A 14,779-nucleotide genomic window follows, 5' to 3' on the forward strand; every position below is an offset into this window, starting at 1 on the left:
CTCCTACCGGAGGTTGGCTATCATGAGGGCTATACGAACTTTAGACACAGCGGCGCGGAATAATGAGCGTGTGCTCTGTTTGAACCATGTACGGAGATTTTTAATATCCTCCGAATATAGTTCTTAAAACTTTCAGATCATTAAACTTAAAGAAAACGGAAGATCTCTGGGGATTATCAGTAAAAGTATTACATTCTATTGTAGAATCGATCGCACCATATTTAGCCGGGATTTTCAACAGATGCATTGATACTGGAATTTTTCCAGATATTATGAAACACAGCAAAATTATCCCACTGTTTAAATCTGGAACGAGAACAGACCCCACCAACTTTAGACCAATTTCTATACTACCGGCGTTAAGCAAAGTTTTCGAGAAACTTATTCTTAATCAACTTTTGTCTCATTTTAACAGAAATAAATTGCTTGACAATAATCAATTTGGTTTTACCCGAGGTCGGTCAACTACTGACGCCGGTGCGGTACTTCTAAAACACATCTTTGACGCTTGGGAAAAAGCTCAAGATGCTGTTGGAATTTTCTGTGATCTATCAAAGGCATTTGATTGCGTTGATCACGAGAATTTAAGAAGAAAATTATGCCGCTATGGGATAAAAGCTACTGCCCTTGATCTTGTTTCTTCGTACCTTTCGGATAGAACTCAGCGAGTAGTTATCAATGGAGCTCAATCGGCGGGGTCTCCAGTAGCTCTTGGAGTGCCTCAAGGTTCCATTCTTGGTCCCTTTCTGTTTTTGGTATACATTAATGATCTACCAAAACTAGTGCAAGATAGACATGATATAGTGTTATTTGCAGATGACACGTCTCTTATATTTAAAGTAGACAGGAAGGAAAACAGCTTCGATAACATTAACGATGCACTTTCCACCATAGTAGACTGGTTTACGGCAAATAACTTACTTTTGAATGCCAAGAAAACCAAGTGCATCAAATTTACGCTGCCGAACGTCAAGCAGGTAAACAACAGCAATATTAAAATAAAAGGTAATACGCTGGAATTCGAAGATCGAACGGTTTTCCTTGGAGTCACTTTAGACGCAAAACTGCAGTGGCATGCACATATAGCCACTCTAGCCGGCAAACTTAGTTCTGCTGCCTATGCAGTGAGGCGAATCAGACAGCTGACAAACGTAGAGACGGCCAGGCTGGTATACTTTAGCTACTTCCACAGTGTTATGTCGTATGGAATCCTGTTGTGGGGAAAAGCGGCAGACATTCAGACAATATTTGTGCTGCAAAAACGAGCTGTACGTTCTATCTATGGACTGGGCGCTCGAGCATCCCTGAGAGAGAAATTCAAAGAAGTGAACATTCTTACCCTTGCATCTCAATACATACTTGAGAATATTATGTATGTTCGGAAAAACGTCCACGAATTTAAGCTTAACAGTGATATCCATAACTATAACACTAGAAACAAACATAAACTTTCTGTGCCCGCCCACCGCCTCCGTAAGGTTAGTACGTCTTTCGTCGGGAACTGTACACGTTTTTATAACAAAGTTCCCACTGATATAGCGAATTTACCACTTAACAAATTTAAGTCACACATTAAGCGCTCCTTGTTGAGTAAGGCGTACTACACTGTAAATGATTTTATAGATGATAGAGATGCCTTTAAGCCGGCAGCTTGATTTCGATAGTATAATAAGAGTTAATATGTATTGTTTTTCTTTTCTTTTTTTTTCTTTTCATTGTGAATTAATCATGCTAGTCTCCAGTAGAATTGACACATGAGACCATCATGTTCTCGATTAATTAGGTATATTGTTTATATTGCTTAATTTAATTTTAGTTTTTGACACTTGGAGACCTTATACATCTCTAAGTTTTAATTTTATTTTTAATTTGTTTGTACATATTTATATTTTTAATGATTCTGACACTTGAGAGACCTATACATCTCTTAGTCAATATAGGGCATTTTGCTTAGTAATTATGTGAAGATATACCGTTTTTCATGTAACATACAAGAACAAAATGTTGTGTCTCACAGCTATACGTTATTACAATTTAAATATTAATATGGCCCGGCAGCTTGAATATGTCATGCTCGCTTAAAAGTCTTTGCTTACGGTGGCGTTGTTGATCGGGTCGCCACTTTCCCGAATGAAGGTTGAGAGAGGCGATGGCTGAGATACGCGTCATACTCGTGAACGGGTGCTGTTTGTGGAGACTGGTCTATTTAAGCTAACACGAGCTATTATATTTAGTAACTTTATTTTTGAGTATAATTACATGGACACACCTCATTCGGTTCTCGTATGCTATTTTATTTTTACTATCATTTTCTTTAATTTAATGAATGTTTTAATTAGGTATACAGGATTTTGACTCTTGGAGACCCTATACATCTCTAAGGATAATTTGATTAACTACTATATATTTTAATCTTTTAGTTATGATGACACTTAGAGACATTTACATCTCTAAATAATTTTAGATTATAGTTTTTGTATCTTTGTGTTTTTTTTTTTTTCAATACTATTGTTATTGCGTTTTCTGTAATTCGACATTTAGAGGCTTTATACATCTCTATGTTAGTTTGATTTGATATTTACGGCTTAGTTGTATTTTATAATTATTGATGTGTTTTTTTTTTTTGCTGTATGTAAATTCCATATTGACGTGTAAAAGTGGTGTATTGTGGCCTATTTGCTGAATAAATGTTGATATTTGATATTTGATATTTGATAAGCCACGAGTTACGTCTTCGTCCGGATGATCTTTTCCCTTGGATCTTTCCTTGGATAATGAGTTTAAGGAGTTCATACTTCTCGTTTCGTAGCCTACTAGTATATCTTTATTTACCTGGTCGTCACCACCCGCGCTCTCTTCAGGCACGCTGTCCTTGGAGCCAGATCCGAGGGCCGTGAAGAATTTCTGGATGTCAGTCTCGGTGGAGTACTGGTCTGTAAATTTGATGTATCACGTTTTGAATATCTTGTATGTATGTATGTCGAATACCTAAACTCTTTATTGTACAAAACACAACACAAATATATGGCACAGGATAGGCAGTACAAAGGCGAACTTAATCCCTTTAAGGGATTTATTCCAGTTAACCTTTGAGTAGATGAGAATTGAGAATTTGAGTAGACGAGAAGGTACGGAACGGTCTTTTATTTTTTAAGAAATAATACACAATTAGGCTTTCGTTATTTTTGTTATTAATTATTATAAAGACGACCGGTCTGGCCTAGTGGGTAGTGACCCTGCCTGCTAAGCCGATGGTCCTGGGTTCGAATCCCGGTAAGGGCATTTATTTGTGTGATAAACACTAATATTTGTTCCGGAGTCATGGATGTTTTCTATGTATATAAGTATGTATTTATCTATATAAGTATGTATATCGTCGCCTAGTACCCATAGTACAAGCTTTGCTTAGTTTGGGGCTAGGTTGATCTGTGTAAGATGTCCCCCAATATTTATTTATTTATTTATAAACGGATAGATCCTGGAACTTAACCTTAGTCCGACCACCGGAATTTTTAGACCTTCCTATGCCATCTCGATGCGGTAGAACGCAGATGGCCACCTTCCATAATCATCACTCATCAGTTCAGTTATAGGTATAGTAAAGATCCCAATACACTTCCTTGGAGTAGTACCATAAGACACGAAATACGTAACATTAGAGTCTGTTTGGAAAGAGAAGAGTCGTGGAATGTATTGGACCCCATACATTCACGACTCTTCTCTGTCCGCACAGACTCTAGCAGCAAGTTATTGATTAATTTTTTTCTTAGAATTTACCAAAAAAACATGGTTGTCTGTAAAGTCGGTTTACGGACGATAATTTTCCGTGATAACGTCATAAGAAAATATTGATGAATAATTGCATACTATACGTTACCATAGAGATCTGTCCATAACGTTACCATGGAGATCTGTCCATAACGTTACCATGGAGATCTGTCCACAACGTGACACTTTTTCGTGCATGCTACCAGTGTTCATCGATTTATAAGACGTTATCACGTCAAAATGTTGACCTAACAGTGGGACTTCAAAAGGCCATGTTGAGGAAAAAATTAATGTACCAAGTATTTCCACCCTTCCCCTGCCGTTATGGTCCTGGTCCCTGATTTGGTTGGCGACGGAGATGGCCTTCAGTTTCTCCACGTTCTTAGCCTTGTCGCCGACGTACACGTAGATGTTCTGGTCCAAGTCCAGGATGAAGCAGTCGCCCTTGTTCATAGAGGAGATCAGCGGGTCCACCTGGAGATTTATAAATAATGTAATAGGTAATGTAAATGTATTAGTGCTGGACAGTCCTTATAGTTGCCATCTTCAATCTTAAAGGATGACTCACGTTAAAGCTTCCGGAGCTTCGTTTTCTATGGAAAGTATCACGTGATCACCTGTCATCTGTCATAGAACAGTAAGCGCCGGAAGCTCCGGCCCGGGCACGGCCCGGTCGGCCCGGTCTAACGTGAGTCATCCTTAATTCCAGGTAACAAACGGACTATATAATTGTTTAGCAAGCAGAAACGCCTGCGAGCGATACTACACATTTTAAAATTAAAGAAAAATTGAATAATTTACACTTCCGGCAGGACTCGAACTTGCGACCATTGGAGCAACTTCCTTTAATGCTTGAACGCCTTAGGGTTGCGTAAAACGACTCAGCCTGATTAGACTAGATCTGGTTTAAAAGTAGATTTTTCAATGTGTTTTCATCTTTAAAATAGTACTAGCGACCCGTCCCGGCTTCGCACGGGTAGTGTAACCAATTTACACAAAACCTTCACAAATTGAGCACCTAAACCTTCCTCAAGAATCACTCATATTGATAGGTGTAAACTGCATGAAAATCCTTTCCGTAGTTTTTGAGTTTTCGCAAACGTACAAACAGACAAACGCGGCGGGGGATTTTGTTTTATAATATGTAGTGATGAAATGTACGGACCTGTCTGACGCGAACGTTGCGCTTGCCCTTAATCTGGAAGAGGCGTTTAGCTGCGCCTGCGTTGGTGGTGACATGGTTGAAGCCGGAGGCATGACCGCCATCCAAGTAGCGAATGGCTGGAACAAGGAAAAAAAGTTTATTTGCGAATAGCTACTGCCCGCGACTTCGTCTGTTATGATGATGAATGATGAATGATTGATAAAAACTATTATGTTACGCCTAGCGTCTGATTGACGTAACTGGTGACCGAAGAGCTGGCGGCTACCTCACACAACGTATCAGCATTGCGATACAGCGAGGAAATGTCGCCAGCATCCTTGGTACCTACAATGCCTCAAGGGCCTATTTTAGATTTAAGCTAGTTATTAATTTCTTTTAGTAATACCACTGTATATCTTGTTTGTAAATAAATGATTTTATACGCCTATAGATATTATACCTACCTAATGTTTTGAAAGAAGAAGTAAACAAGACGATTAGCGCATTTCAGAAGATTGTTAAACAAACTAATTAATGAGTAATCGCACAATGGAATAATGGATGTAGACAGTCGATCATCTGAGACTAAAATAGGCACGGTTGCGTTGGCTACCCAAAATAGACATTAGGCATGCAATCGAAAATTTAGAAAATTTTGGCTTATACATCTGGATTAAGCTAAGTACTTAATTCTGCACATATGACCGGGTGTGAGAGTATCAAAAAGTAGTGGGCTAAAAGTCGAATAACTATGAAAATTTGATTTTTTAAGGCTGTTCTACCTAGACTTTGCCACGTCAAATTCTGTGAAAGTTACCTTAGTCCGTTTATCATACGGAATTTCGGTTAAAAGAAAGAAAAAAAAACAGTGATGCGTACATTTGCCATGAAGCGTCACACAATAGACTCATGAATCTGTATACATAGCATAGATAAATATAAGTAAAGAAAGAGTGGTAACTCCATACATCAGTTTTCTTACATCTAAGTCATGTGGTGGACATTATCAGTTCTGATAGTTGACAATAAATGTAGCGGCAAACTAAAACTCGAATGCTCAACAATTTTCAGCTAATATTAGTAGCGGATGCACCGGAATTCTATTTTCAACGCCTTCTGCTTATAATATTACTTGTAAATTGTTTTAGTCGTACATTTTTCGCTAGTAGAGAAACTGGTGTCAAGTAGCGGTACTGATAGTTCCACTACTTGACGTTAGATGTAATACGAAATAACTCGCGTTTTGGTAAGAAAACTGATGTATGGAGTTACCACTCTTTCTTTCCTTATATTTCTCTGTGATACAGAGAGTACCTAAGAGAAAGTTTCAGTAGACTAACCAGGTTGGAAGTACTGCAGGAACTGCGCGCTCTCATGGCCCAGCGTCTCTCTGTGCTGGACAGCGGCGCCACCGAACTTGTCATCCAGCCCCACCGTCAAGATGGCCGCCGCTCCGGACTCGTCCTGCGTCGACTCGCTCCCGATCCAGTAGTGGATGTCCCAGGATAAGTTGTTGCGTTTGTCGGCTGACGTCTGCAACAAGTTGCTGGTTATTTTAAAGCCCGGGAAAAAGAATGAAGATCGGGTCTGCTAGAAAAAGGCCCGCAAATAAAAGACCGATTCGCTCCTTCCCACCAGCCGGCCTAGCCAAGATGACTATTCGACAACCGTGGCTCTATATCACTCTTCCATATAAGTGCGATCGTGACAGTTGCGTTTCGATCGCTACGGAGTTGTACATGTTGGCTATGCGGCCAGGTAGGTATAGGTAAAGTGTCATTCTAAGGAACTTGCTATATGTAAACAAAAGTCACTAGAAAATTGACATTCAGAGACAATTTTAATAATGGCGGTTTGTTTACATAGTTAGCAAGTTGTTCCATGCAAGTTCCATAGAATGACACTTTGTCAACCTCATACGTAAAAGCTGTAGTATTAACAGACGGCGTCGCACATTTTACAGAAGCTATTGAAATAATCCTATTTATTGATTAATTTCGAATAATTAGATTAATAAATTAATTAAACATACAGATTATAAACTAAAATGAACTTAAGAATGAGTAAAACTAAATACCTAACTTAACAAATAAAATATTACCCTCCACTCTGATTGTCCCCCGGACCAAATGTGCCAAAAATACTGGCGGCATTATCGCGCTGAATGGCCAGTGATAAAAATAAATCTGTTTATTTAGCGTGAAGTGTGATTGTAAAAAAACAACAACGGGTTGCACTCAGGGAGTGCCGACAGAAGTGAACTCAATGACTACCTATTGCAAAATGCACTATGTATAATTGAGGTTAACGCCATCTAGCGTTAGCGTTAATTACTTGAAACCCCTAAGCACATCACTGTTAGTACTCAAGTTATATTAATACCAGTTACAGCGAAACTCACTAGATGGCATTTAAATCAATAAAGAAAAACTCAATGACATTACATGTAACAGTTTTTCGATCAGGTCACGTGTCCGTCTTACGGTCACGTGACCGTCTTACGCTGTCTCGAGTTTAACATTTTTTCCTCACCTCAAAAAGTGCACAGCGCCGCTAAAGAAGTATTAATAATCACTTCAAAAAACGTTTCCAATAATTTCGTTTTAATAATTTCGCAATATTTTGTTACTTACCTTTAATACAATGTAGGAGTCTCCTTTATAGAATTTTCCAACATCTTTCTGTGGTACGGGCACTGGGTTGAAGTCCTGAAATAATGAAATACAATTATTGTTTATTATGTTATATGCCTGCCAGCCTATTATGGATAGCTTTATCCATCTTTATCCACGTGATAAAATAACTGTCACTGTTTAACACCGTGGGAAAGAAAGTGACGGACACCGTTTTATCACGCTGTCACGTAGACAAGAACGACCATCATATCCGTACTGCGGAGAAAAAAATACAGTTATTTGAGTAGGTAGGGTGACTACTATAGTTATTGGCCACTACATAGTAATTAGCATTTCTTAACAAACTATCGTGCCATCATGTGCTAGGCCTACAGGCTAGCCCGCACGAATAAAAGTTGAGTAGGTACCTGAAGGCTGCCTTTCAAGGGAGGCAGGAATGAGCGGAGTATTTTTATTGTATTGTAAATCAACCAATAGCATTGATTGTAATCCAGCGGAGCAGAGAAGAGAACTAATGGGTGACGTGATTCCCTTACTTCTCCTCTTATCTCCGCCTCAGTGGAAAGGCAGCCTAAATAAAAGCAGACATACCTCAATCCTCCAAACTTCCAAGCCGGCTTGCCTGCCGGCGTTAGCGAACGCTGGGTGCACCATGGCCTTGTGTCTAGCGTCCTGTAACAGACAAACGAAATGTATTATACCCTGCCGGCCTAGCATCGCTATCGCTTCGACAACGAAACGCTTTATCTCTCTATCACTCTTCCATATTAGTGCGACAGTGACAGTTGCGTTTCGATCGCTACGGAGCGTAAGCGATTGGCACGTTGGCTACGTGGCCTGACCACGCCAACTTTGCACAAAATTGGCGATGAGAACGCATATGTATAAGTGCCATATTTAGCGAAGAACTTGGCAGGAAAATTTAGCGTGTTCCGACCCTATAATATACATGTATCCATAGATATGTAAAACAAAGACTAGGTATTTTTATTAATACTTAGTAAATTATTTCTGCGAGGAAATGCTACCAGCATCTACGGTACCACGTCGCGGGGGATAGTTTAGGACATAAATCTTATAAGTACCTTTAAACGAGCAATTCTTGTATATATATTTTTCGGGAAACTCCGAAACGGCTCTAACGTTTTTGAAATTTGCTATATGGGGGAAATTCTTATCTCTGGGAAACGCGCATTTTTAAGTTTTTTATGTTTTCCGAGAAAAGCTCGGTCTCTCAGATATTAGTAATTTAATTTAATGTTTTGTTCAATGTTATAAAAAACACCTTTATTATTTAAGGTTACTTTTAATTATTTTTAGATTAATCATAATCGCTAAACGTACCTACTCAAACTTATGACAGCCCATTATTTCAATCTCAAGTTCAAAAGTATAGTTTTACTATAAAACTTTTCGTATTTTTTTATTTTACAACAACAGTGCGAAATGTTGACATTGACGTATATCGTAATATATGTTCATAGTTCGCTCGGAATAGAAAAGGTGGACAAAATAAAGACGACATTAATATCCTTTTGGTACGAGGCCAAGAAAACAATTTGGGTAAGCAATGTCAAACGTGATCACGTTACTGACCTATTCTTCGTGTTTTAATAACAAAACTTCCGTGAGCGTGAGACTCAGACTTAGTTTTTTTTTAGCATTAGAAAAAAGGTAAACAATCTTGATGTGTCTTTTAATTGAAAAACATGTTTTAAAAATAAGTCACGGCAAATATGTAACAATTATGAATCTAATACGATCATTTATATTCTTCTGCTTTCATAAGTATAAGTTACTGATTTTTAAAAAGCGTTTTTCAATTAAAAGACATGTCAAGATCGCTTACGTTCTTTCTAATGCTAAAAAAACGAACTATAGGTACGAGTAGGTATTCAATAGGTAGGTATAAGTCTCTCACGATTTTTAAGTTTAAAATTGCTCGACATATATCGCTCCATAACGAAGAGCTGCAACTGGAACGCGCGTTGGGAGACCGACGATGATACAACTTGCCTAATCAAATACTTTATATACATAGAGCTGAGACTATTAAATTGGCTTTTCGGCATTGCAATACCTATTACCTAGCCAGTAAAGAAAATATACATTGTACAGGTATTAGGTAATATGTCATGGTTAGTCGAAGGTTGTTGACGTCTGTCCATTACTTTATGGAACTGATAAGGAATTCATATTGGGTAATATTTCACGGTTAGCCGAAGGTTGCCGACGTCTGTTCATTACTTTATGGAACTGATAAGGAATTCATATTCGGTAATATTTCACGTTTAGCCGAAGGTTGCCGACGTCTGTCCATTACTTTATGGGATCGATAAGGGGTGGGAAGGTCACGGTGCCCTTTATTTACCATGACATCACTGCCGGCCGTAAAAATTGGACAACTCAGTCAATTCTATACCGTATTCCGGCGCCAGTAGGTTCCAAATCAATTCAAACCGGTTTCCCAATGACTGTTACGATTGTTGTTTGGTAGTATAGCGGGCTTGTCTGATAATAGTAAGTTACACACAAAACTTCAACTCGCTCTATTTTCTTTGTATAACAATGGGAGCGGGTTTTTTGGCGGCGGGTTCGTGTGACTCTTAATAAGATATTTTTAAAACATAACACGATAAAATAAAACCGGCCAAGTGCGAGTCGGACTCGCGCACGGAGGGTTCCGCACCATCAACAAAAAATAGAGCAAAACAAGCAAAAAAACGGTCACCCATCCAAGTACTGACCCCGCCCGACGTTGCTTAACTTCGGTCAAAAATCACGTTTGTTGTATGGGAGCCCCACTTAAATCTTTATTTTATTCTGTTTTTACTATTTGTTGTTATAGCGGCAACAGGAATACATCATCTGTGAAAATTTCAACTGTCTAGCTATCACGGTTCGTGAGATACAGCCAGGTGACAGACGGACAGCGGAGTCTTAGTAATAGGGTCCCGTTTTTACCCTTTGGGTACGGAACCCTAAAAAAAGAAAGATTGTTGTAATAAAGAGCCTTATCGGGATATCATGCAGTGTGTATTAAAATAAATAAAATAATAGGGCAAAAGTATACACGAGCCCTACTCTGATGTATTTAATAAATATGCCCATATCAATGCGTTTCTCATCATGTTTACGTAAGTAGTTGGTACCTACGTATTGTAAAGTAGGTAAGTATTAAACCTACAGGGTGGCCCAAAAGGACCTTGACATTTTTTTACAGTGGCATATTGCTGATAATTTTAACAAACGCTTGCGTTTGTGTATCATAAAAAATAATTATTTGAAGATACCTAGCTAATACGTTTTGTTTGTGTTAAATGATTGTACGTAGTTTTAACTTTAAAGGGGCCCACTGATTAACAGTCCGCCGGACGGTATCGGCCTGTCAGTTAGAACAAAAAGTTGACAGTTCCGAACAATTGACAGCTAGGCCTACCGTCCGGCGGTCTGTTAATCAGTGGGCCCCTTTAATGACAATTTGTAAAACTCGTATAAGGTAAAGGGCCCCTGTTTCGGCAGGTTAAGGCTCTTGAGAGTTTGTATATTACTAAGCATTTTTTTTTAAATATTACTAAGCATATCAATACCTTGAAAGCTTTTGAGTAAGTTATATTAGTTCTTTGTTAATAATTTAATGTATGAACTATAGGGTTTTAGTTGAAACTTATTTTTATATGATTTTTTTCGTGAACCTCTTATTTGGCTCCCATTTCGTGATACAAATTTAGCTCAGCTCCTAAGTTCGTGAATTCGTGTCCCCTGTTTCGGAATAAAGTTTTCTTAGAGTAATTGGTGATAATTTGCTGATAATCATTTTAATTATTTAACGGTCTTACCTACTTACCAGTAATTGTAAGGTCAAATTAATAATAATATAAAAAAAATGTTAAATATTGAGAGCTAAACTTGGTCAACCAGATCTTGACAGTAGAAAAAGGCGGCAAATTTGAAAAATGTAGGCGCGAAGGGATATCGTCCCATAGAAAATTTGAATTTCGCGCCTTTTTTTACTGACAAGATTTGGTTGACCAGCTATAGCTTAAAGTTTTTTGTACTCGTCGTCTTTAATAGTTGAATTAAGACTTCGTAAACCATATGGATACTTTATTACTTGATTAAAAGCCGAACTATATAAATAAAAAAAATTCAAAAAATAAAAATAAAAATTCAAAAAAAAAAAATACAAAAAAAAAATTAACTATCTTATACGTTACATATACTTGGTCAACCAGATCTTGACAGTAGAAAAAGGCGGCAAATTTGAAAAATGTACGCGCGAAGGGATATCGTCCCATAGAAAATTTGAATTTCGCGCCTTTTTTTACTGACAAGATTTGGTTGACCAGTTATATAAACATAAACAAAAATAAATCAAATAAATTGAATTAAAAATAAAATTGTGCTAGTAGTTAATATGAGAATATACGTGGAATATACCTTAAAAATTTAAACTCGGGTCACATTCAAACTCGTTTTATGAGAATTCTAGTGAAAAAAACATATACCGAATTTCGCTCATACGAAACTTCATGAAATACATTAATTGTTTTCTAATTTATTTTTTTAATTATCTTCGTTGTTCTATTTAAAAACAAGCACTCAAAATGTATCTAGAAAATCCTTGATTCGTTAGTGGCACGAAATACGAGACACACGAAAAATAAAATGACCGCTATTTCGTGAGTTGATTTATTGCAATTTTAAGGTATTTCTATGCATATATTCAATATTTTTTCTTATCAAATCAATTACTAAGGAACCCACAGAAACACTCCCAAAAACTTTTATTCGAATGGGTTTAGCTTTTCCTTCCTATAAGCTTAACAAGTGAGAGCGCGCACCTTACGCCTAAAAAAAGTGCACGCATATAACACAGCTGTTCGCGGCCGTCTGATAGTTTCGACCGTCGTATTACTCTCAGTTTAATCACTAAAATATTGGTTATTATGTTATTGAAGAGATTAAATAATACAGATTTTTTTCATATGTATAATTTAAATAAACAATACTTGAATTCCTTATTATTTGCGTCAGAAACAAAACTAACGAAATAACGTACTAACACGAACTTGGGGCCCTTTACCTTAGGTGTAAGAAAAATATTCCAAAAATTTTTTTTGTGCCACCTGTATACTCAATCTTGTAATTGAATGTGTTTAGAATGTTCTGTGGACCGGCTGATGTGCTCCAGATGTTCTAGGTTTCGCGAGCGCACTAGGCACATTAAAATTCCTCGCCTTTAAATAGACTACAGATGTCGTTTTATGTTTATTTGCATATAAACTTTTCTAGTTTCTTTTATTTACGTCTTTTGTAGTCAGCTGGCTTAGACATTTTTCGGGTGCAAACTGTGCTTGTTGTAGGTAAATGAAAATTATCCACAAAAAAAAAACGTAAATAAGTAGGTAGTTCGTTCAGGCATAGAGATTTGTTTTTAAACCAATTCCTGGCATTAATTCGGGTAAAAAACTGTAATTTTATAATACTTTTAATCGGTTATTTTGTAATAGCATGTGAGCGCAGCTGTTTATTTTATTTGCGTCAAATTTTCGACATGTACCTACCTACTCATAAATCGTAAATAAAAATGAGTTAAGCCAGCTATTGCTCGATGACTTTGCCGAAATCGAAGCCGACACCGAAACTTCGGTCTGACACTATTTTATAACGGTGTCTGTGTAGTCTGCGATTCTAAACTAGTCTACAAACCAGTACCCAGTATACCTGGAGCCCCTGAAACGTATCGAGTATATCTAATCGGGGATCAGATGTATTCTAAGTCCTCCAAGACCATGCAGGTACTGGGCCCAAAAGTATTTACCATATTGCCCATAGACATTACTTTGATAGAATCGTCGAACTCATTTACGCGGGAATTAAAAAAAGCGGCCAAGTGCGAGTCGGACTCGCCCATGAAGGGTTCCGTATTTAGGCGATTTATGACGTATAAAAAAAAACTACTTACTAGATCTCGTTCAAACCAATTTTTGGTGGAAGTTTACATGGTAATGTACATCATATATTTTTTTTAGTTTTATCATTCTCTTATTTTAGAAGTTACAGGGGGGGGGACACACATTTTACCACTTTGGAAGTGTCTCTCGCGCAAACTATTCAGTTTAGAAAAAAATGATATTAGAAACCTCAATATCATTTTTGAAGACCTATCCATAGATACCCCACACGTATGGGTTTGATGAAAAAAAAAATTTTGTGTTTCAGTTCGAAGTATGGGGAACCCCAAAAATTTATTGTTTTTTTCTATTTTTGTGTGAAAATCTTAATGCGGTTCACAGAATACATCTACTTACCAAGTTTCAACAGTATAGTTCTTATAGTTTCGGAGAAAAGTGGCTGTGACATACGGACGGACAGACAGACGGACAGACGGACAGACAGACAGACAGACATGACGAATCTATAAGGGTTCCGTTTTTTGCCATTTGGCTACGGAACCCTAAAAATGGCTCCTCTCCCACGCTTTTTATAGCCTGAATGAATTCTACAATTTATAATTATGACTCAATTTACATTCAACATAACATTTAATGGATCAAATTTAATTTTTATTTATATAATGCTTACTATTGTAAAATTAATTGACATATTTAACTATTTGACACTTACCGAAGTTGTAATAATAATCTAATCTGTAACTATAAAATGTAGTAATCTATCTCATGTAAATAAAATTGTGACGTGTAATATGTAATAATATTATAAATAAATGAGTACCTATGAGTATGAGTATTCTGCTACTGCGATGCATGGATAATAAGACTAATGGCTGTGAAAAACATTTGCACTTTGGTAGGTATTTCGATGAGTGAATCCACTTGACGAGTTTGTTGAAGTGTAATGAGTTAGTAGCAGCAACGGTTTATAATGTATAGATGAAGCTCTCAATCAGCGGGCTCAGCACGGTTCCATTTTTATCGACTATCACTATGCCCGTCACTTTCGCACTTACATACTTGTAGAACGTGACAGGCATGGTGACAAGGGATAAAAACGCGACCGTGCTACGCCGCCAGACTTCGATTTTCGCGGTTATAGCCCAGACCAGCTATCATGGTCGCATTTTTATCACCTGTTATGCCATACGTCACTTTCGCACTTACATATTTGTTAGAACGTGACAGCCATGGTGACAAATGGTAAAGAGCCGGCCATCTTAGCCCTACAGGGCTGTTAAGTCGCTCGCGGCACTAAACCCGTGCACCGTGGG

The 14,779-nt window shown here is 37.6% G+C and overlaps 1 protein-coding gene across 1 annotated transcript in view; it reads right to left on the reverse strand.

Annotated features, from left to right (window-relative positions):
- Nucleotides 1-14,779, reverse strand: part of LOC134660121 (gelsolin, cytoplasmic-like) — a 43,375-nt gene that overhangs the window by 18,364 nt on the left and 10,232 nt on the right. The window contains exons 2-7 of the mRNA XM_063515824.1: nt 8,140-8,220; nt 7,546-7,620; nt 6,253-6,445; nt 4,934-5,049; nt 4,065-4,242; nt 2,833-2,933 (exon numbers count right to left, since the gene is read on the reverse strand). Coding sequence (XP_063371894.1) covers nt 2,833-2,933; nt 4,065-4,242; nt 4,934-5,049; nt 6,253-6,445; nt 7,546-7,620; nt 8,140-8,220 — 744 coding nt within the window. The remainder of the gene's footprint in view (nt 1-2,832; nt 2,934-4,064; nt 4,243-4,933; nt 5,050-6,252; nt 6,446-7,545; nt 7,621-8,139; nt 8,221-14,779) is intronic.

Source organism: Cydia amplana, chromosome 26 (genome assembly GCF_948474715.1).
Source record: "Cydia amplana chromosome 26, ilCydAmpl1.1, whole genome shotgun sequence".
Classification (NCBI taxonomy): domain Eukaryota; kingdom Metazoa; phylum Arthropoda; class Insecta; order Lepidoptera; family Tortricidae; genus Cydia; species Cydia amplana.